This window comes from Acanthochromis polyacanthus, chromosome 11, assembly GCF_021347895.1.
Source record: "Acanthochromis polyacanthus isolate Apoly-LR-REF ecotype Palm Island chromosome 11, KAUST_Apoly_ChrSc, whole genome shotgun sequence".
Taxonomy (NCBI): domain Eukaryota; kingdom Metazoa; phylum Chordata; class Actinopteri; family Pomacentridae; genus Acanthochromis; species Acanthochromis polyacanthus.
In genome coordinates this window covers 19,176,220-19,200,421 of record NC_067123.1, presented here as the reverse complement: position 1 = coordinate 19,200,421, position 24,202 = coordinate 19,176,220, and the positions used below count along the sequence as shown (strand labels likewise).

Here is a 24,202-nt window from a genome sequence, read left to right as displayed (position 1 = left end):
ACATGCCTGTGCTCAGCACAAAGTGATTTTTTTTATTATTAAAGATTTCATCCATCTGACATGATACAGCGACTGGGCAGCCTTGGTGGAGTACTGCACTCTCTGAGTGCTTTTGTTATTATTACTGTTGTTGTTGTTGTTGTTATATTATTATTGCTTTTATTATTAAGAATAAGAATAATTCTAACTTTATTTATATAGCCCCTTTAAAATTAAAAATACAATATTACAACAAAAAGCTTGTCAAAAGATAAAATCAAAATGAAAAGAAAATTTTGAATTAATGAACACTGACATTAGTAAAACAGTGAAAGCAAGGGTGACATGGAAAAAATAGTAAAAGACAATAAATAAAAGAAGCAATCTCACATAAAAGCAGGTTTATATTTCCTAAACAGATAAGTTTTTATGTCAATTAAATTGTGATAATTCAATATAATATAATATTCTACAGCCATGGCCATAAGTTTGGACACAAGTACCATGACGCTTGTGAATCTTAGAAAATACCACAAATTGTCACTTACAGTACAGTACACAACTCCTGAGAACTATATTAAGTTTCATATTTAAAAAAACATCAAAAGAGTTTGGTGTCATTTTGTTATTCTTACCAAATTCGGTTGTGAAAGTACTGCATTTTTTTGTTATTTTCTTCTAATATTATGTTTTGGGAACAATGTTGTTCCAATTGTTGGAATTTATTGATAATATTATATCCCTTGTTGATTTGTTGACTAATTAAACTGGTGCTGTCAAAAAATATTAGTTATGTTCTGTCATAGACATCAAAACAGACATAGTAAGTCATGCTGTGTCCAAACTTATGGCCATGGCTGTAAGTGATACTGTTTGAGCGGAAACTACAGTTCCCATGATGACACTTTTTGTAGTCTTTATTTCCAACAGAAAGATGCACCAGTCCTACAAGAACAAACTTTGGACAGTTCATTTAAATCCATTAAGTTCGTTCATTGACGTTCATTATTAAAGTTCAAATGAAACCATATTCAGTGAAAACAGAATTTTGTTAGTGTTGTCTTCTTCGTGTCTTGAACAGAGCTGCTGTTGCAGTTTGAGCTCCGCTATGAAAACTCCAAACTCCATAAAGAGACTTTGGCCCTTTAACGTTGCAGCTGCTGACGCCACCTGACGTCCAACAAGCAGCACAACAAGGAAGTGGAGACTTCAATCCGCCGGAGAGCTTCTAAGCAGATGTAGACGCGGTAGCTCAGGTAAGCAGAGCTTCAAAAAGCGTCTAAGTTCGTTATGAAACTGTAAATATCTTGTTCCATCGCTGAAATAAAGCGTTTTCTTGTCGTAGACCATTTCTTGTTGGTGTAAACATGGCCACTGCAGCGGCTGGTTTCACTTTCTGGTTGGCAGAATGACAGCGCTGACTCGTGTTGTTGTTGAACTTTAGGTAAACTACGCAGTAAATAAAAAGGCTGCCGTGTCAGTGTTTGTGACACTGCTGCTAATATGTCATCTGTGGTAAGTTTCAACCGCAGCGTGATTCTGTAGTCCTAACCCCTGTAGTGATATAAAGGCCTGTAAGGTAGCAGGAAGCTGCGGTGTTGTGTAGGCCAGAAACAGGCTCATTCCCAAACTCTTCCTTATTATACCTGAACAAATGCTGGAATTACCCTATTTAAACTCATCTCAGAGATTAGTTTAAAGTTCTTTATGCCTAAACTCTTCTTCAGTAGACTTATTACTAGTATTACATTTACTTGAAAAGAATATTTAATCTAAGTTATCAGTGGAAACGACAGCCTGAGACATAGTTTTACTTCTGTTACAAAGGAGTGTCAACTTGTCCGCATGGTTAGGAATTTACCAGAGTGCTACTCTAGAATGCTTTTAATTATCATTAAACACACACAATGTAGATGAAATTAAAGCTATTCTAATTTGTAATGTTTACTGACACAGAACTCATGTTAGAATAGCAACTTACTATACTAGCACTTACAATGCAGGAATGCTTTGTACTCCTGTTGATATTCAAATTTTGAAGAAAAAAAAATCTTCCATCCATTATCTATACATCGCTTAATCCTCATCAGCTGACTTAGGGTGAATGTAGGGCACACTTTGGACAGGTCACCAGTCTATCACAGGACTACACAAAGAGACAAACAAGCACACTCACATTCACACCTACGAATAATTTACAATAACCAATTAACCTCTGCATGTTTTTGGACTGTGGGAGGAAGTTAGCCTAGCCACGCTAGACAGCCCATGGAAACGAATTTAATTCTCTGCCAGGGTGGGTCTAGTTACCCTCCATAAGGCTCGAGGTTGGATTCTCCTAAAACTGGCCGGACGAATCACCATGAAGTGTAGAGTCAGAAGGCGGGCGTAACTAAGTGACGACAGAGGCGCGACGATTCTGACAGAAACAACCGGAAACAACTAGCCTAGCCGCGCTAGACAACCCACGGCAACGAATTTAATTCTCTGCCAGGGTCGACAACAAAAACGACAACAGTCGTTGAGCTCTATTAGCACCGACTCTGAATAATCTTTCTGTTAACATGTCTGTAATACACTTGAGCTTCACCCATTGACTGTATAAATAAGGCTTCACCGAACTACCGCATCCTCTGATTTCCGGCGCTCTAGGAGCCTATTCGTTGCGCTGATTGGTTGTATACCTACCCAATTGCTGCAGAGTGATTTGATAGACAACCTTTTAGCCCGCCTCCCTCCCTGTCGAGCGTGCCTAGACCCTTGCGTCTTCAGAGCATGGGTCTAGCGCGGCTAGGCTAGGAGGAAGCCGGAGAACCTGGAGAAACTCACGCATGTCCAGAGAAAACATGCAAAGCAGAAGGAGCCCAGGCCGGGCTGTGAACCGAGGATTATACAGCTGCAAGCCAACAATGCTAACCGCCGAGCCACAAATCCAAAATTGATATTGCAGTAATGATCAGAGCATTATCGTGTTCTTGATATATTCAGCTGTTCATTATTGTACACTTTATTTATTGGTACAGTAAGTTTCTAAATTACAAAGGTCTGATAAGTATTGCACATCTCATGCTGTCACAACTTTTGGTACGTAAAGTATCATTTATAGAGATATGAAAAACTGAATGAACAATGTCAAATGTTATAGGTAAGTCCAAAAGTATTCATACCCATGACAAATTTTTATTTTTAGGGAATTTTGAAATGACGTTTTTTTTCTCTGATTGGAAATTACTGAAACAAGTGACAAAATTTGGTACGTCATTGTGTTAGATATGTTAAAATACATTGTATAAAAGTATTTCTGTTTTGCTTTTACTAAAAATGACAAGTCCAAAACTATCCCTAAGCAGTGGCAAAGCCTTTATGTGCCAGCCCAGTAATCAAATTGTTCTTAACATTGCTACCAATCTTTCTTGCATGTCTCCACTGGGAGCTCCAGGTCTTTGAATTCAGAGGGCTTCCTTGCCGTCACTCTGGTCTTTTGTTCCCTCCCGTGATTCTCAGTGAGATTCAGGTCTGGACTTTGCTTGGGCTGCTCCAAAATGGTCATATTGTTTTCTATTAACCATTTCTTTACCACTTTGGCTGTAAGTTTCCCTTCAGCTTCTCGTCAGAAGATCCAATTCTGCAAAAGGCCAAGTTTTTCTACTATCTTATGTTTTTTATCCAGGATGTTAAAGTCATTCTCTTTTCTCATGAAGCAGTTCACTTTGACTAGTTAGCCTGGCCCATTGACTGAAAAACTCCCATAAAGCATCACTACTGTGAGGGTGGTCTCCTTGGGGTTAAATGCTTCTCCTTTACTTCGCCAGATATCGGCCTCATCCCTGTGTTTAAACAGCTCCATTTTGGTCTCATCCAAACACAGAATAATGTCCGAAACTGTACACTTTTGTGTACATAAACATAACGTATTATATCACTTTCAAACATGGTAGAAATGATCAAACCAATTGGATTGGTAGCGAAGTTGTCGTCTCCAAAACTGACTGTCATTTTAAAGGATCTGATTAAGTAACATTATCAAAACAGTTAATCGATAATGCCTGTAACACAATTTTTTAACATTTTTCGTCACATGAATGCCATTTCCGACTGGTGAAATAAAAATTCCTTTTACATCTGTAAATTAGATGAATATGAATAACTTTGGGCAAAACTGTACATGTACTTCTCTGTGCTGAATTATTTACGCTCTGGAAAATTCTGTAGTTTTGACCTATATGATTAACTGAGTAACTGATGTATAAAAGCTGTTTCTAAAGCCAAAGATTTTTAATTTCCTGTGATATTAAGCAGAAAAAGTAAATCCTTATACTTGAAAAAGCTGGAATAAGCAAATATTTAGCGCTTATTATTTCAAATAATTTGCTGTAAATGATAATATTGCATCACTGTCCAGACCTTTAAGCAGTTACATGCTTTGACCCTTTAAAGAGTGGCATGCCCTGGTATCTTATGCTACAGCTTTCACACTAGTCAGAACGCTGTAATCAAATGATTTAAAAGTTTCAAAATGGTATGTATGCTTCTGTATTTCTTAGGATGCCTGTTGAAAGCCCAGAGGAGAGGACGGTGGAGGTGCTGCAACTGCCTGAGGACGTAGATGAGGAGCTGCTGAGTCTGTACTTTGAGAATAAGCGGCGCTCAGGGGGAGGTCCACTTATATCTGTGGAGAAGAATGGCAACCATGCTGTGCTGGTGTTTGAAGAGGCAGAAGGCAAGTCGCATAAGTATACGTGTCTGATACATTTTGGACATACGGTCGTATACACCTGTGATTTGTTAGCCTTTGGACTTTCCTGTTCCTGATCCAGTTAACTTAAAAACACTCACATACACACACGTAGCTGTGACTAACAGCAAATCTGAAAATTACACAAGTAGTCTGCACTCATTAAACTTAGAATATGTTTAATATCTTATTCAAACATAGCTGTAGACAGCCTCTGCTGAGCTATTCAGTAAAAAAAAAAATTCTCCCTACAATGAAGTGAGATCCCGTCTTGATTTTCATGCTCATAAACACCTCTTTTTTTTTTAGATCCAAAAGAAGTAGAAAGAAATCATTGCTGTGCTCAAAAGCAAATTCTAACTCCAGATGATGAATGCAGATTGTGCATTCATTTGTCATTTGTATACTTTATGCTAATTCTTCTGTTTCTGCTCCGATCATTTCAACAGCTGCAGCCCGAGTGCTGTCTAAAGGCCACCATGTTCTGCATAACGTCGAGCTGAGCGTGCGAAAGCCTGCCACAAAGGACCGATGCAGACTGCTGCTGCGTGGGATCAACCCCAGCACCATCACAGAGATGATAGAGCTGTATGTGGAGAACATGATGGGGCTGAATGAGAATGACTACATGCTGTATCCCTCACCGGAGAGAGATTTAATCCTCATTCATCTCAGCCAACCTCTCTCAAAAGGTCTGCTAAATGCATATATTTTAGATTTGTAAAAAAATGACATGTTTTTTTTTTAGCAATGCTTAGATTGAGTCCTGGGGTGTTACTGTTGGTCTGTCAGTTTTCCACCACTTTGGGCCAAACTAAAACTTACTGTTTTGAAGTTGTAGGAATTTGGTGGTCATAGGAGAATGATCATCTCCGATAAATCTGATCCTAAGAGGTTTTCCTTTGTTGCCACAGCAGGCCAGTTAATGAATATTTTAACGTTCACTGATGGATTGGTGCAAAATTTTGTTCGGTCAGTCCCTTGATAATGTGTACAAATAATTTTGGTCACTGTTCGTCTCTTACAATCCAGTTATTCTTAGGATTTTTGTACACACATACTGCACGTCCACTTCAAGATTAACAGCTGTAGCTTTCGTGAACTTTTAATTTCCCACCATCATTGTTAAATCCAGTTATTATCCGTGTCGTTACTATCAACTGCAGCTTCACATTGTGGTTATAAAGTAATTAACAGGTAGCACAGTGAACAGTATACCTGCTAAATGTCAGCATATTAATACTGTCAGTGTGGGAATGTTGCCAGGCTAACTTTAGCATTTAGCTCAAAGCGACACTGGGCCTAAATATACACTAATCAGCCACAACTTTAAAACACATTGGTACATACTGAGTAGGTCTCCCTTGTTCCACAAAAACAGCTCTAACCTGGTGAGACATGGACCTCTGTGGGTATCCTGTGGTGTCTGACACCAGGATGTCTGTAGCGTTTCCTTTGGGTCATGTTGTTTACACGGAGAGGCCACAATTGATTGGACTTATTCTGTAGACGCTCTATCAGATATGGGGAGTTTGAAGGTCAACACATTGGGCACTCTGTTGTGTTCCTTTCCTTACTTTCCTAACACGTTTTGGTGATACAGGCTGACATTGCCGCGCTGGGGAGCACTCCCCAACAGCATAGAGCTCCCCCAGCGTGACTCTCAGAACAAGTTTTGGTGACACAGCAGAAGACATTTTCCTGCTGGGGGAACTCTGTGCCGTAGTGGGGTGGTGTGCTTGGTGTGAACAAAATTTTAAGTGGACGGTACGTGTCAAAGTCACATCCACATGAGTGCCTTGACTTAATGTTTCCTAACAGAACATTACATAGTATTTAGATGGTCAGTTCTGGTCAGTGTAGCTTCACAGAGCTTCTTGCCTCTTCAAGTTGTCACTTTGTTCATGGTGTTTTTCCTTTTATTTTATTTTGTTTTGTTCTACAGATTTCCAAACTCTGAGCACAAATATCTCCAAGAAGATGCTTGACAGAGCCAAGGTATCTCTTGAACAGATTGAGGAAACTGACTCGGTGTTGGTGGAGAACCTGCACCCTGACACCACTCCAGACCTACTCACTTTGTACTTTCAGAGTGAACGAGGTGGGAATCAGAAAGTGAGGGAGGTCACCATGCTATCAGAGGGTACCGCAAAGGTGTCCTTTGCTACCTATGAATGTAAGTTTTGTGCAGCACAAACTTTAAAAGTCTTGTTGTTCTTTTACAGTCTTGTTAATAAACAACATGTCTGGATCTCTTTTAACAGCTGTGAGCCCTGTCCTGGATCGTGCACACAAGCTAGAAGGTGCTGACCTAGTAGTGAAGCCCTTCTTTGACTTTCTTCAAAAAAATTCAACATCACAAAACTCTGATGCTGACAGCCAAGATATCACTGTGGGGACTTCTGAGGATATGAATGATGTTCAGATGCAGACCAGTCCTCCTGTTGTTGCCAGTTCCAGCAGTCACTCCTCCTGTCAGACAAACATGGAGCCACTTGTTGCACTTGAAACAGCAAAAGAGATGGCAGACGAACTCATGGAGGATCAAAATGCAGATCCACTATCTAGCCATATTGCTATTACAGACCCAGTAAAACTTGCCTTGTTTCAACGCAGCGCCTTTCAGGAGGATTTAAAGAAGGCCACCCCAAATTTTACCATTCAAGTTAAAGATGACGGTGTGCACATTGCAGGACATGACAGACTACAGGTGCAGCAGCTGAAACAAACCATTTTGGAATTTTTTGGGAACATAACAAAGACTCATATCACCCTAGAGCCAGAAGTTGCTCAGTTCCTTGCGAGAAAAGACGTAAAAAAGCAGCTCCTAGAAACCTTGAATCAAACCGGTTCACCTACTGTGTACACCGTAACGAACTGTAAAGTTACGGTTATATCTATATCGCAAAACTCAGCCGACCAGGCATGTAGCCTTTTAAAATCACAAGTGTGTCACTTCAGCATACCTGTGGACATAGAATACGAGTGCATGCTGTATTGCAGAGAGTGGTCTGAGTTCCTGGAGGCGCTGGATTTCTGTTCTGCAAAGGTGTCAGAACGAGGACAGAATATTGATGCTTTGACTCTGAAAGGGATGGAGAATGAGAAGCAGACTGCAATCCTGGAGTTTCTGACGACGCCCATTGAAAGGGAGACGGTCATCTCTATGGAGCCAGGCATGCTGAAGTACATTCAGAACCACTGTCATCAGCTGTTGGCTGACATGGATCAAGTGTCTATTTTTCCACTAGAGGGTGAAGATGTGTGTGGTTTAAAGGTATGTGGTACGTCAGGTTAAAACTGAGATTTATGATTCCAGTGGTATAAAAGTCAATTTATTTTGCTCATTTCTGATAGGGATTTATCTAATGTTTAATCCCATAAGACCGTGTCATTAACTTATTTGTCATTGTACCTGATAGATTCATGGCCACGCCGTTGCTTGCCAAATGGCAGAGGAGGTGCTGCAAGGTGTGGTCTCCTCTATCTGCACCAGAACCATCACAGTAAACGCTCCAGGAGTGGCCCGCTTTTTAGATGACGAGGAGTGCAAAAGCATTCTGAAAGAGATGGAGACTAAGTTTCAGGTCTACATCAGCACAAAGCATGTCCTTTGGCAGCCCCTGTCCTACGAGGTAGCGTAATGATGAAACAAAGCTTTTTTTTTTTTATGATCTGTGTACTTGTGCGCTTATAAAAGTGCAATGTGGTTCTTCATTCTTCCACATTCCCTCTCAGCTGGCTAGTCATACCAGCTGTCATTCATCTTGACTGGTTATCTACCTGCAGGCCTCATACAGTCTAGCCTGGGGCTGAGTTTACCAGCATACACATGACACTAGAGCTCTTTTGTTCACTTTTTTTCTGAAGAAGTCTTGCCTGCTAAGTTTTTTTTTTTTTTCTTTTTCTAGCTTCGGTGTGTTTTCATTTTAGAGTGATTGCTTTCTTGTCAGTCAGTAGGAACACATAAATCATGAAAAACTGCATATGTTCCTAAATGCTACAAACATCATGCACAGTTTAATAAAACACACTAGTACCTTTTTCTGTTTTAAACAGTCATTGACGTGGTCATTTTCCAAAGCATTCACAGTTTGTTTAATTCTCTTTATGACATTTTAGTCTGTGCTTTCAGTTCATGTCTATATGTTATGAGATTCAAAACTGAAATGTGATTGGTTTTGTCATCATCAAAATGATACCAAATTTCTGTGAGAAATCATTTATAGTGCAAGGAGTGAGAATTGTTGAGAAGCATCCTTGTTGTCATGAATGCAACATCATGTTGGAAATCATCTAGAATGTTTCTGATCAGCATGTTTTTAATACGAAAAACAAAACCAACACCTTATGTTTCGTAGTGTGATTTTTACTCCACCAAGGAACACAGCTGAGATGATTGGCGTCCGTCTGTCCATTCGCAACATTACTCAAACTAGTGATTAGATTTTGGCAGTGATGTGGCCTGTAGTCTGGATCCACAGATTTGTTAAAGATTTCTGTATCATTGCAAGATAGCGGCATGGCGTCACTGTAACTATGACTACAGGTGAACACTGTCAGCTGCCTGCTGACAATCCGACTACAAATTTGACTGCTGTGGCCCACAAATTTTTTTTAAGATTTCATCCACTGGAAATCATACAACTGAGCAGCCTTGGAGTACTGCGCTCTCTGAGGGCTTTTCTTGTTTGCATACGTTTTCACTCTATCCAGCCGTATCATAGTTTGACGAGACATTCAAAACCAGCTTTTGCTTTGCTAATCTGTTTACAGTAATAATTATAATTCGCCTTTATTTGTCACAAGTACATTACAGCACTGTGAAATGTTGCTTATCCCAATTGGGGTCAGAGTGCAGGGTCAGCTGTAGTACAGCGCCCCTAGAGCAGGAAAGGTTTAAACCACTGACTTTCTGATCAGTATACTTAACCATTGTGCCACTACTGCCCCATTTTTATCTCAACTTTAAAATAAACCAAAAAATGCCCTTTAAGACATATGTAAGGTATACATAAGTCACTTCAAAATTAAAGCAAGCAGTGCGTTTCAGCTTTAAAATTAGAAGAAAAAAAATGACTAAACTGATGATTTTGCCACTTTCTTTTCTCTGACTTACTAACAGCAAAGTAAAAAAATAAGTTCTAAAACTTACTGAAGAAAGATTGGTAATTGTGAGGTGCCAAATTCTCAATTTGTAGTTATCGACGTTGATTTACCAAAACGATATCATCCATTAATGTTAGAAGTACCTATATTACAGTTGTAGCTGTTTTACCATTACGTTAAAAACTGCTGTTCAACATAAAAACTGCAGCAGAAGCCTTTGATGTTCACAAAATCGTTGTCTTTTTGACTCCAGGACTTTTTAGTAACTGGATGGAAGATGATGTCCCACCACAACTTCCCGAGAGTGTCGATGAATGGCTCTGCACAACAGTTAAAAACAGATTCCGTGCAAACTGATCATGATGGAACTGCAGACAAAGGTAATGTCTTCTTTCCTCACTAATTTATCGGCTCTCTGTGCAGCTTCAAACAATGCGTTTTCTTCTTTGTAGGTCTGTTGGAGGAGGCAAAGAGAATCGTCTCAGCTATTGATGAAGGAATGGAGGAGGGTGTGTCCGCGTCAGACCAGGTCGAAGACATGGACAATGTTGACCTATACAGCACAGAGGGACTAACTGACCAGGCCTCTGCTGTGACTGCTGTCAGTGCTTCTGAATTGAATGCTACAAGACCTCAGCCTAGTGATGGTACTGCAGGCCTTTCTAGCAATCTGGAAGAAGAGGCTCAACTGTCTTTAGCCATCCAGTACTCTATGGAATCAAGCCATTGGTCCCAGGAGAATGAAGAGGAAGAGCTGAAAAAAGCGTTGGAGTTGTCCAAGAAAATGATCCAAAATACAAGATCATCTAGTGAAACTGAGAAGAGCCCTCAGGTGAACCAGCTGCAGCATAGCAGTATGCACACTGCCTTTCGGAAAGCAGTCCAGGCAGCCAACACCGTCCAGATAGAGGTGTTTGCTGGTTATAGTTGTGACTTAATTCGGGTGGACATAGCTTTTGGAAAGAAGGTCAGCCAGAGACAGGCAGAGGAGAAAGTGGAGCACAGGACCTTAAGGAACCTGTCCACGTACCACAAGAAGTGTCTGGAGGTGATCGAGAGGAAGCATGCGGTCCAGGTTCAGATTCAGGGTAGCATAGTTACCATTTCTGGATTTAAGATCTTTGTGTATGGAGCCATGTGCGACATGAAGCTGCTGATGGAGAAAATCTCCAATTCCATCTCTGATCATGAAATCCTGAAGACTGTCCAGTGGGTGCAGCACAATCCAGCGTCCTCAGACACCATTCCTTATTGTGCCGAGGCTATAGTATTCATTGAGAATGCTTTTAGGATGAAGCTGGAGAAGGTGGACATATTACTCGACAATCAGCCCCACATTATCAACTTTGAAAAGATGGAAGAATACAACATAGCTTCTGGGAAATCGGTAAAAATCTCCAGGAAGATGCTTGAATTGGATGAACTGAATGAAGAATTGCCAGGTAAAGTAAGATTTATGGTGTTCTAGTGCTTGGCATTAAGGGCACAGAACTGGTAAATTGTTGTAAAAAGATAAAGAGACCAATCATAAATGCAAATGAACATTGTATTTTCGCTGGCCATGTAATGCTAAAATGCTACAATCTTTTAAATAGCTTTAGCTTAGAAGCCTTTAGCTACATTTACTATGATGTATACTGCTCATAGATTCTACAGCAGTATGCAGTACTGTGGATGATCAGCTTAACATGCACTGGCTGTTGTAGTTTAGCATATTGTTAACTTTCATTTGCCATCAGGCCGAAAAGGTTGGTCATCTGTATGTTTTCAGATAAGGTAGCAGAGAGAGTTGTTCACTAATTGCAGGGTTGGCTGTTTGATCATGGTTCCTTCTGTCCATGAGGGTCCCCAAACAAACAACTCTACAATTGTGTTATAAATAACCACAACCATGAGCAGCTAGATGCTGTCAGGTACAGATAAACTTCATATTTCATACTTCGTACCCTTCATGCGTGGCTTAAATTTATTCCGTGACACCCTTGTCAATACATCACCAATTTTGATCTGAACCGTGGGCCAGGAAAGAGTACAGATAAAGAGATTTACAGGAGCGCTTTATAGGGTCTGAATGTGTGCATTACAGCCCCCAAGCTCTTCACGATGATAATATAATATTTAGGGGGAATTAGGGGGCAGGAAAAATATATCACCAAACATTTTTCATGCACGTATCTCAGTGCTTTTGTTGTTACATGAGTGTCGCCTGAAAAATCTAAACACAACTCAGGTTTGGCCTGTTGTCAGAACGCTGCAGATAGGGTGAATAACATACAGTATTCAACAAAAGAAAGCTGAACCCTCCTGTTTGAGTTCACCTACATTCAAAATGAGCTTGCTGACCACTTCCACAAACCTTTACCTGAACTACATAAGCTTTTCATTTAGGCAGAATGTTCTTTCATTTCTCTGTGAACAGCTCAAAGGTCACAAATCACATCTGTTGTGCTTTCTTTTTCTGACTCCATTCAGTGAGTTCAAGAGTACAGGTTCCCCCACATTTCTTTACTTCAAAGGTCACAGCCACAGACAGAGTAGTTTTATGCAGCCTACGGTCCCTCTCAAGCCAGTGAAAAATAAATTATTATATAATTATTATATTCACTATATAAGTGAGGAAGAGCTAATAGGAAATGTATTGGCATTTATATATAAATTCTCCAGTTCACTAATCTAAATAACTTTTATTAATAGATATATTTAAGCATATTTTGAACTGTGGGATAGTTTTTGATGGCCAGTTTTAGTGCTCCGTATCCATGTTGATAAAAGAAAAAATGAGCTGATACTGAATCGTTTGTTAACAGAAGAGGAATACTCTCTGCTGTCCAACATGCCCGAAGCAACAAAGGTCGACGAGGAATCTGATGAATTTCAGAATGTGGTGAAGAGGTTCTATGAGACCATACAGGAATACCACAGCAAAATCAGAATCATACAGGTGAGAAAAAATGACATTGTGTCCTGCATCAAACTGTTGTGGTGTGTTCCGTAGTAACGATGAGTCTTTTTCCCAGGTGGAGAAGCTCATGAACCGACTGCTGTACAACCAGTACAAGTTGAAGAAGGCCAGCGTGCTGCAGCGGGCCACGTACCCGGACATCGAACGGACTCTCTACCATGGCACAAGTGACACGAGCGTGAAGGAGATCTGCATTCATGGATTCAACAGAAGCTTCTGTGGAAAGAATGGTGTGTTTTTAATGCCGCTTTCACTTACTGTCAGTCTGTCTCATTTTCTGCCATCTCTTCCTCATGTTCTGCTTTTGCCACACAGCCACCGTCTACGGCCAAGGCGTGTATTTTGCCGTCAACTCCGCTCTGTCCGTCCAGGATCAGTATTCACCCCCAAACGCAGACGGATACAAGTATATTTTCGTGTCCAAGGTTCTGACAGGAGACTTCACCAAAGGCTGCCATTCAATGAAGACGGCCCCGCTGAAGGAGTCCAGTGACGTTCCCCTGAGATACGACAGCGTCACCGACAACATTACTAAGCCGTCGATGTTCGTGATCTTCAACGACACGCAAGCTTTCCCAGAATATCTCATTACCTGTCAGAGAATCCACCGCTGAGGGGATGGATTAGTCACAACATCATAAACCAAATATTTGGAGAAAGACTGCTTGTGTTTTCGGGTTTCTACCTTGATTTATAAAGGGCTAAAGCGTTATCATCAATCATAATCAAACTTTCATGAAGTACTTCTTTGTTTACTGTTTCTTCCGCTGAGTTCTTCACTTCAGCCGGTTTTCATTTGGAAGCAAACCTAACAGCTGATCCTAAAAACCCCACTTTAATTGCGCAACTTTGGAGATGCGCAATACGGCCTTCACGGTCTTTCCATCGGTGTGGCTCAGCAATTATCGCATGATTGTTTTGGCCATTGTGGGTCTTGTTGGCAATGCTTACACACATAGCCGTGCTTAAACTTTCAAGCATCCAAATTGTGTTGTATGTATGATTTAAAAGTCAACCACAATAAATCTGACGTATGTAGTACTTGCATTTCCTGAATAAATGTAATTGTATTGATATGAATATTACAGGTGATTTTAATTTGTAATTCCGTACTTGGCTGACAGCGTTAAAGTCTGCTGTCGGACTGCCTTAACCAGTGGTACCAGTTATGTTTGTGTACCAGCTGGAAAACATGCATTGGTTTGTGGTAGAATTTGTGTATATTGTGATTGCATCGTAGTGCCTGTTTCATTTTTTTTCAAATGTTCTGATATCTATGGCAACGCTTTTGATTTGTTTAAATCTGCGACTACTTAGCGGGAATGTGTTGATCATAGATCTTTGTTTTTCATTTTGATTTTTATACAAATTCTACAAAAAGCAATGATTTTGTAGCATTACTCTTTGTCTTACTTGTTTTTTGTTTATTTTGTTGTTGGTTTGTAAGAAAACGTGAATTACTTGCAGCCTTAAGAGAGATCATGGTGTTTTATTTACAAGAAATAAAGCTTCAAATGAGAAACCTTTAGACCTTCTTTGGAGACAATGTATGTAAGGCTCATCACCTGTTTTTCTCTTGGCTTGTCCTTTGAGAATATGTAGGTTATGTACAGAATATTCACTCGGGAAGCTGTAGAGTAGAATTCTTGCTCGCAGCAAGTTGCATAAAGAGGATGAAAGTAAGTGGGGTTGCAGTTCTAATGATCATACTGCTGTAAATGTAAACGCTGCTGCTCTAGCAACATTCAGACGTTCTGAACGCTGAAGCAAAAACCCTGCATTGAAATGGAGCTTTTATTTTTGCATCACGTTATCAGGGTCAGCAGTATATTGCTTTAAATAGCACAAACCCTTCATTGAATAGCTCTACATTCTAAATAAAGTTCTGTGTAACTGCATCTAATAGATCAATTGTCGATTTACTGAAGATTGTTTTCTTGATTAAATGATTGTTGGTCTACAAACTGATGCTGAAAAATGTTCGCCACGTTACCATCTTGGAATGTCTTGTTTTCTCCACAACCCTGAATGAAAGAAACCAGAAAATACTCACATTTAAGGAGCTGGAATCATAGAACTTCAACTTTTTAATCATAATACATAAATAAAAATAGTCAAACCAATTAATTACTAAAATAGTAATGGCCATGTCAGAGTGGAAAATCACATTCTGTTCTGAAATGTTACTGTCAGCAATACAAGGTGTTTTATTTCACCTTTGATTTATCAGGTTGCAAATGATTAACCATGTTATCATTTTACTAGTTTATATTGTGTAATAAAAATGTTTCATCAATTTATTTGTTCTTCATTACATGTAAAATTCTCGAAAATGTCTGTATTCTTTCAAAACAAGGAAAATAATCTTATTCATGAACATGCTATCATTTAGCTTTCTTTCATTCTTTAAAAATTCAGTAACAACAGAGAAACTATCATGTTGAACAAACTACAGAAATTAATTTTTTATTTGTTTTCATTTTAGGGTTTGGGGACATTTTCAGCTATACTGATCAAATGGAAATGTACACGAGAAATCCCAATAGCTGAAGAAATATTTTCAGAAGGTACTATGATTGATCACACTTATATACAAGTATCATTTATAACATACGTTTTTTACTTCGGGTATGTAGCACTGTTACGAATCAAATGATTGTAGCATATTGTGAGACCAATTAGTGTAAATGTTTTACTGATAATGACATTAATGATCTGCATCCAACCTTATAGTATCGGTACGTATGTGACTGTGGTCTCTAATTTTATTTCTGGATTCCATCGTTTCCTCTCACCGTTCATAAAAATACGTGTTTTTTTTTTTGTTTGTTTGTTTTATTTCGCCAGCACATATCCTTTTATTGTCTGTATGTGATATTTACATGAAAATTGACTTTATTCTGCAGTGATGGCGACGTTTTTCGGTGAGCTCTTCTATAATATAGAGTAGAGGTGTCACTAGGTTTTAAGGACAGGGGGGCTTAGCCCCCAGGAGACGCACAGGATGTGAGCGAACATTTAATTTTATAGCTAAAAAAAATGCTTAATACTTAACTAGCTGTCTCAGAGAGAATCATGCAGAATCCAGAAAATTGTTCACATGATCATCATCAATTTTGTTCTAAACTTCCCCAAATGTTCAGTTGACCAAAAAAAATAGATTCTATGCAAAAAAGAGTGTTGTGTTTTGGTTATTCTTTAACTTTTGTGACTTTGAAAATTGAGTCTTCTGAAGTCAGTTCAGGCTGTTCAACATTGAAATAATAGGGAAAATCCTTTCACTTTGACAATCAAAATCTCTCATGGGGACGCTTCCTATTTCTTAAAACTAAGCTGAACTTACCGCTAAGACAGTTTGAAGTTGCCTTCTGCTAATTTTACCCAAGGATATGGCGTAAAATATACCAAAAATTGATATTTTTTTCATACAGATTTGGATGCGCGTAGTGTTGCCATTTCTCACCAGAGGCGACAGCTGCAAGGAGAGAGCGAGCACAAGACAGAAAACTGAAGGCTATATAAATACATTTATTTATTTTTAAAATTACACGTTTTTCGAACCAAACATAAAATACGAGCAACTTCCTGTCTCCCATGGAGGTGACGTATTTCCTGTCTCCCATGGAGGTGATGTGTTTCCTGTCTCCCATGGAGGTGACGTATTTCCTGTCTCCCATGGAGGTGATGTGTTTCCTGTCTCCCATGGAGGTGACGTATTTCCTGTCTCCCATGGAGGTGACGTGTTTCCTGTCTCCCATGGAGGTGACGTGTTTCCTGTCTCCCATGGAGGTGATGTGTTTCCTGTCACCTGTGGAGGTTGGAGGTCTGCAGCCAGGTACTCTTGGCTGCAAGTCATAATTCATAATATATGGTGCGAAATATCTGCTATGCTTGGGCAGAAAATTGTGATAAACTCTTTAATCGTAAAAATATATACTACCTTGATAGCAGTAAATAAGCATGGGGGAAAAAAATATTGTTTGCTATTTTGGTGCAGCCCTGTTCCTTCAGCTGCAGACAGACCTCAAGATCAGCTGTCAACTGTCAACAAACTTGCAGACAACTCCTAATCGTTTTTTTTTTGGTGAAGATCAGAAGATGGACCGTATTTTTGAAGGTTGGAGAGTGTGACCAGCGCCATCAAAGCAGCCAGGTCTTCAACCACGGATGACTCCCTCACAGGAGCTGTTCCTCTTCCCCAGGGATGGGCACTGAAAGGCACCGTCAAGGCCAGCCACTACAGCCAGGAGGTAAAAGCCTACCTGCAGGAACTGTTTGAGACTGGACGCCGCACTGGAAGGATGTCAGATCCAGCGGATGTTGCGAGAGACTTGAAGTCAGCAAGAACGGCTACAGGTGCAAAGCGCTTCAAGTCAGATGATTGGCTGTCTGCATCCCAAGTAGCCAGCTACTTTTCTCGGTTGGCTGCAGCTCATCGTACACAGTCTGCTCCAGATTCAAGCACCACAGCTGAAAATGATGACTCTGATGCCAGGGCTGTTGAACGTGAAGAACTGAGAAACTCTCTTCTGAAGGGCCTTACAGTGAAGCCTAGCTATGTCCTGAATGTTTGTTAGTGGATGTCTAACTCTCACTACTTGATATATACATATATATGTTTTGCACTGAATTCATCTTCCTTGGATATGGAAAACATAACCATGTTGTCATGTACAATTTGTGATTACAGAACATGCAGTATCTTTCTTCTCAATTTCTTTGTTCATGCTGCTATAGTACAGGACTACCATGACGTAGATGGCATATGTATGTATACATGTGGATATATAATGATATATGATATATAATATATAATAACTTCTACATAAATATATAGATATTGACAAAATTTGATAAATGTAAGATTTTCATTGGAATTCATTCAAATTAGGCTGTTTCATTGGAATATCATTGACTTCAAAACTCAAGTTTTCAAACGTATGTGCCATGAAAATATTAAATTTAGAAAATCAAAAAAATTTTCTCTGTCCCAAAATCCTTGGGTAAATACCCTTTTTCTGTGAACAATATCAGTACTGTTAGTGGTTTGAACTGAGAAATTTGAAATAAAGGTGACCACATCGGAAATATATTGTCTCATATTTGTTGCTACTTTCCATGATTTGCAATATTGGGAGATATCATATTTTTGGCATGGTGCCAAATATTCCATGAAGTAGTATATCCAAGCAAACTTTACCTTTTTTCAGTCGGGGAGGGACTAAATTTCCACAATATTGCCAGATATCATGCTTGCAAATACATCATACAGCTTTTCTAGGAGTTGGAAAAAGTACAATTTTTGCCCCAGAAAGCATAGTTTTTTTTGCTGATCTCAGCTCAAAATCATCCAATCTTCTAAAGTCTGTAAAAGAAAATATAAAAGAGATATGACATTTCTGATTGCAGCTATGATGGTTTAGGGGTTGGACCTCTGCATGTGCCAGATTATAAAAAAATCTGAGTTGTTCATGTGTACAGCCCTGCATGATTCTCTCTGAGAAAGCTAGTTAATACTTAATTAGGCAGCTGCGCACGCAGACCCGGTGCAAAACAAAGCTTGTTTAGCTAGCCAAGGCGTGATATTGCAAGCACATATTACGCTAAATATCCCTTCTTGTTGTGCTGTCGGCTGTCAGAATCGAAGTAAAGCAGATGATAAGGCAGCTTTGAGAGCAACCAGGTGGAACTTGCTTTGTTACCGCGGCTAAACGTTTGGTTTTCTTAATACTGATTTCCGCGTTCTCCGGAGCAGTCGTTACGTTGATATTACAGTTCCTGCTGATATACCGGAGAAGCCCTGAGCCCATTAGCAGAACAGTGCAGTATGTCAAAGTAGTGCCTGATAACGCATTGAAGGATTACTTTAATACCCAACATGCCGAACCAGGCCAGCAGCAACAGGACAGCACACCATCCGCTGCATCCAAACAGCAAGAGGCCGTGTCCGGCAGGCAGCAGGAGGCGGCTGTCAGCAGCAGCAGCCCCAAACAACAGCCGCCACCGCCTTCTCAAAGCGAGCCCATTGATGCGGCCAAAGCCGAGACGTGCAATTTCCTAAACGCTATCTTTCTGCTCTTGTTCAGGGAACTCCGAGACACCCCAGTCGTCAGACACAGGCTCACCAAGAAAATTAAAGTGGAATTTGGAGGAGCTCCTGCACCGGGTCTGCGCACGCATATCTTGTGTTAGTAAACACTGCAAGGGGTCTAAAGAAGACATAGGCGCTTTCAGCAGAGCAGTGTGAAGACAGACACCTCTACTGCGCTGCTCTGGGCTCCACGTGCGTCTGTGTGTCTGTGTTAGTGCTCCCCACTGTAGTTGTTTTTGAGTGTTTTTTTGAGTTATTTTTGAGTTTTTGGAGTGAAAATAATGTCCAAACGGACTGAAAAACAAAAATATACCATTGTGCCAAGGCTGTGCCAGGGTGTGCCAAAGGTGTGCCAAATGGGCAACGCCTGGGCATAGCCCTACAAAAACGTGTGAAACACTCATTTCTTGTAGTATTGCTATGAAATTTAGACCTGAACTAGGTAAGACCTCAGGCTGTTGTCCTATTGTGTTTTCAAGCTCTCACAGTGCTGCCACACTCATCTTCAGGTGTTTTATTAGGGAAATAATTTAGGCGGAAAACAAATTCATCCTAATTCAGTGTGTTCCAACATAAAATACGCTGTGCCAGTAGCACTTAGGGTAATTCTGACTGCACTGGGTGAAGATTCAGGTTGTCAGCTTTCAAATGAGACCAGAACCATGCATGTACTCCAAACAGTTCAAGAGCAGCATTCAATTTACTTTGGGTACATCTTCAGTAGAAATTTCCGGCGGAATCCTATCAGGCACTTCAAGCGAACCCTGTTCTAATTTACTTCTCCTGAACTCAGGTTGTGAGCACCTTCAGGCCTTCTCTCCTTTTAATATGGCCATGAGAAAGACATATGCTAAGAAGAAGATAGATTCAAAGACAACTGCTGTAAAAAGACAATATGTCTGGACTCCCTTACCTGGTCAAGATTAGATATTGTCTCATCTGACATGCCCGAGAAGACGAGTTGTCCCCATGTTAGGTTGTAATGTAAATCTGACGTTTCTCCCAACCCAATATGTAACCAAACATCGAAGAGAGTCCTCAGAATCGATGCTGGCAATGCTCACGTGAATGTGCTGCTTTGTTGTCTCACTTCTCCTGATATCAGTAAACCTTACTCTCAACCTAAGCCATCTGAGTCTCCAGAGTGTCTCTGTGTCTGCCTCCTCATCCTCCCTCGACATCGCTGAAAGCCCACACCCAGCAAAGTGTCACGAAAAATGTAAAGACATTCATCTGTAACCTGAATCTCAAGAGGAACTAATAATACACCTGATACTAACACAAAGATTCACATACTTTTTCACTCATGGATATGTAATAAAGGGTAATTTTCCTCAATAAATAAATGACCAAGGTGTTTTATTTTTTTTAAATAATTGGCTTCTCTTTATAATTGGTTTCTATTTTTTACTTTTAGGACTTGTTTAGGACTCCATTAAGGTCACATTAGGAGGAGACATTGTAGTGTAATATTTCTGGGTACAATGCGCTACAATAACAGATGATATAATTATGGCAAATGCTATTAGACTAAAGACCAGAAGTAAAACATATGTACTCAAAACATATTGGTGTAAACTTCAGATAATATAACCTTTGACATTTACTACAATAATATACATGAAATCTATCACAAAATAATAAGGGTAAGACGTGGAGCAAAAAATCTAAACATGTCCTGGCATGTTCTCTGGAACAGATGACCTAATGATAACCTAATGTTTTCTGTAAAATGAGATCTAGGGGTGAAATATGATAACCTGATGTCATGATCTGACCAATAGATTTAGAAAAGCATAATGGTGTCAAAACTGCCACTCCTGTCATACGCCCTATAGGCGTGGAATAATGACCAAGGCTCAGCTCAGCTCAGTATCTTCAGTTCTTCTTGGGGTGTTATCGCTACTAAGAATTACTCCTGGATTTTTTCTTGATAAATAAATCCTTCTGCCATCCGAATGCTGACTTCTGTTGGTGATTTTTTTTTTTTTTAAAGATCTGAACACAGTCAAGTCATAGACTCTGGCTTTGATTTGTTACTTAGTTTACACTTCAACATCTTGTGTAAAGTGCTTGAACATGAGATGAAATGAAAATCATGAGCAGAATAATTTATGTAGTCATTAAAACAAGTAAGAGTGGATGTAATATTTAGATTATTGTGATGAGGCAATTAACATTTCTGCAAAAAAAAACCAGTCAACACAAAATATTTTCTTTTTTACCAGGGCTACCAATGTGAAGATGGGTTTTCTTTTTCATTTAGTCGTTTGAACTGATTTAATTATTAAACAGTTATTTATTTTCTGTTTTACTAAGATTTATTTTCAAGGCACTTGTCTGTTGATAGTTTGTAAAGTTGTAAAGTGTCTGTAGTATTTCATGATGCAAAGTTTCACATAAAGTCGTTTTCTGTCAGTCAAAACAAGCACAGCAGTGTGGTTGTGTGAGGGTATACGAAGTTTCATGTATTTGCTTTCATTATTGAGTTTTAAACTTCAACTTAGATTCAGGATTTCAAGTTATTGAGGGCTGAAGGCTGATAAGTGGAACCATGTCTTATAAAAACAGAGTTCAGTCATTATTTATTCCATAAAAGGTTACTAAGTAGAATATATTTGACTTTTTCTCTCATTAATTTGAAGATATTCATAACCTGGTGTCAAAGATGAATGAATCAAGCTTCTTTAAACAAAATTCTAAATACAATCTGTTTTCTTAAACTGCTGCTGAAACTACAACTCCACTGCCATTTCTGTGGTTCATACCACTGCTGCTCCTTCTACAGCTGTGATCCCAGCTGAAAGTCTCACTGCTTTTCCAGCTGACAGTCAGACCACTGAGGACATTTCATTCAGCTGCTGTTTCTGTTTATTTTGCAAGGAAGTAAATGAATAAATGAAAGGAAAATGAAATAGTAAAAAATGAATGAAATAACAAACAAGAAATGAAATAATGACAAAGAAATGAAACAGAAAACAAGAAATGAAATAACAAACAAGAAATGAAATAATGACAAAGAAATGAAACAGAAAACAATAAACAAAATGGTTAACAATAAAAGAAATAATAAAGACTAAATGGAAAAATAAACATGAAATAAACAGAAACAGAAAACAATAAGCTGAAAAAAATTAAAGAAATAAATGAAATAATAAACAATAAAAGTGAGTTACTCCGTAACTTGTACAGAGCAACAACTGCACAGAGATCTGAAGACTCTGCCAAAAAATCTCCTGACTCTTTTCAGAGGCCTCCTCGGAGCCTTTCTGGTGTCAGGAGCTTCAGCCACCACTTCACCATTCAGTTCAGCAGTAGTGGGAGTTTCTGCTGGACCTTGATCAGCTGAAACAGCGTCATTCAGGTCAGTCTGAATGGTGATGGGTGAAGCAGAGGAGACCGCAGACTCATTAAGATCTGCTTCTGGAGACTCTGCTGGATGTTCTTCTGCACAAGTTGTCTCTGTGTCCAGTATGGCAGAGCTCTCTGAAGGCTCATCAGGAGGTGAAAAGGTGTCACCCGAAGAGGAGGCGGCAGCGTCGGCCACGACAGCAGCTGCATCTGAAGTAGAGCTCTCTGAAGGCTCACTAGGAGCTGAAACGGTGTCACCCGTAGAGGAGGTGGCAGCGTCGGCCAAAAAAGCAGCTTCATCTGATTCAGAGCTCTCTGAACCCTCATCAGGAGGTGAAACGGTGTCACCCGAAGAGGAGGCCGCAGCCTCGGAGGGAGCTGAGACCATGTCACTGAAAGAAGAACCACAACAAAGAAATGAATAAAATATTCAACTAATCCATCAACTAGTAGAACATTCCATCAAAAAAAGCATCCAGCTTCCATCCAGCCGTCACTTACTGAGAGCTGTTGTCCTCCTTGCTGTAGAACAGAAACGGGTGTTGCAGAGCCTCACTTGGTGAAATTCGGCTCTCTGGATTCAGATGCAGCATCTTCTTTAGGAGGCTTGCGAACAGTTTGATCTCATAACTGTCCACATCTGGATCCAGCTGCATTTGGAAAAAAAGATTTAATGGTTGTTCAAAACAGCACACATGTTAGAAATCAGCATTTCCATGTTCAGACAATCAACAAGAGAATGTATTTGATATGTTAAAAGCAGAAAAACAACTTCATTGGTTTTGGCTAAATGTCAAAGAACTCTGTGCAGGACAGGCTTCCATACCTTCAGTGTCCATGTGTGCTCCGTGGACTTGAAGTAGAGCTGGTTGTTGGGGCCTTCACTCAGAAGCTCATTCTCTGGGTTAGCCAGAGTCTCCACCAAAATCTTCATCTAAACAGAGAATATCAGCTACATCAGCATAAAAGGCACTCCTGCATCTATTTGACTTCCAACATCCTAGAACAGTGGAGGACATACCAGGTGATACTGACACCTCTGAGGGAACAGCGGGCTGCCGAGGAACAAGGTGGACAGAACAGCACCCACTGACCACATATCCACTGCCTCAGAGATGGGTAGACCCACAAGAACATCAGGACACCTGAAGAAGGAAGACAACAGTCAGTGATTGCAGTGACTTCCTGCTCAGTTTTACATGTTCATGATTTTTGGTGACATCAGATCAGATGAGTCAAAGAAGAGCAGCAGTACATGATGCTGGAAGACAGATCTTCCAACCTACCTGTATCCAACAAGCTGCTTGACGGAGCTGCTCTTCACTTCACCAACTGGGATGGCTGAGTTGAAACTAGTAAGTTTCACTCTGAAGTTCTGCTGGTCTTCCTGTTTCATCAACATCACAGTATGTGGGTTGATGTTTCTGTGAACGATGCCAGCAGTCTTCAGAGTGCAGAGAGCTGAGAGCAGCTGCAGGACCAGAAGAAGAAACAAAGATTGAATCTGGTTGTTCAGATGTTGGTTATATGTTGGCTTGATATGTTCTGTAAATCAGTAGACATTGTTTGGTGATGGAATCATCAAATCCACGTACCTGCTGTGTAATGGGTCTGATTTCTCCAAGTGACAGAGGTTCTCCACGTCTCTCCCTCAACAGCTTGTGAAGGCTCTTGTCCAGCGTTTCAAAAACTAGACAAGTTTGCCCTTTGCAGTCAAAGTCATCAAGGAACCTGACAATGTGGAGGGGGTCAAGTCCTCGGATCCTCTTCAGAACGTCCAGCTAGAGAGGAAACAGAAGACATCAGACGGATGAATCATCTGAGAGACAGTTCATGTTAACGACCTGATGAAATGTGTGAGACTGTGGGAATTTTGATATAAAGTATTGGCTGCATTTGGCTATCCAAATCAATTTCTTTAGAAAGAGGAACCTGCCAAGGCTGTGGAGCATCAGCTTTACTTTTTTCTTTATTT

General features: G+C 40.0%; 2 protein-coding genes across 2 annotated transcripts; one reads left to right on the top strand and one right to left on the bottom strand.

The window, feature by feature from the left end:
- Window positions 1-1,135: 1,135 nt before the first annotated feature.
- parp10 (poly(ADP-ribose) polymerase family member 10) lies at window positions 1,136-14,683 on the top strand. Its single transcript, XM_022211423.2, has 11 exons — window positions 1,136-1,235; window positions 4,524-4,699; window positions 5,164-5,406; window positions 6,660-6,890; window positions 6,979-7,991; window positions 8,137-8,349; window positions 10,077-10,203; window positions 10,276-11,265; window positions 12,631-12,764; window positions 12,841-13,015; window positions 13,101-14,683. The coding sequence occupies exons 2-11, from the start codon at window positions 4,525-4,527 to the stop codon at window positions 13,397-13,399; spliced, it is 3,600 nt and encodes a 1,199-aa protein (XP_022067115.1). The 5' UTR covers window positions 1,136-1,235; window position 4,524; the 3' UTR covers window positions 13,400-14,683.
- Window positions 14,684-22,724: 8,041 nt separating this feature from the next.
- On the bottom strand, window positions 22,725-23,802 carry LOC127536097 (uncharacterized). The gene is made up of 3 exons (XM_051955564.1): window positions 23,249-23,802; window positions 23,054-23,161; window positions 22,725-22,877 (listed from the first exon to the last, which is right to left on the bottom strand). Exons 1-3 carry the CDS (start codon window positions 23,324-23,326, stop codon window positions 22,725-22,727), a joined length of 339 nt encoding a protein of 112 aa, XP_051811524.1. The 5' UTR covers window positions 23,327-23,802.
- Window positions 23,803-24,202: the final 400 nt, after the last annotated feature.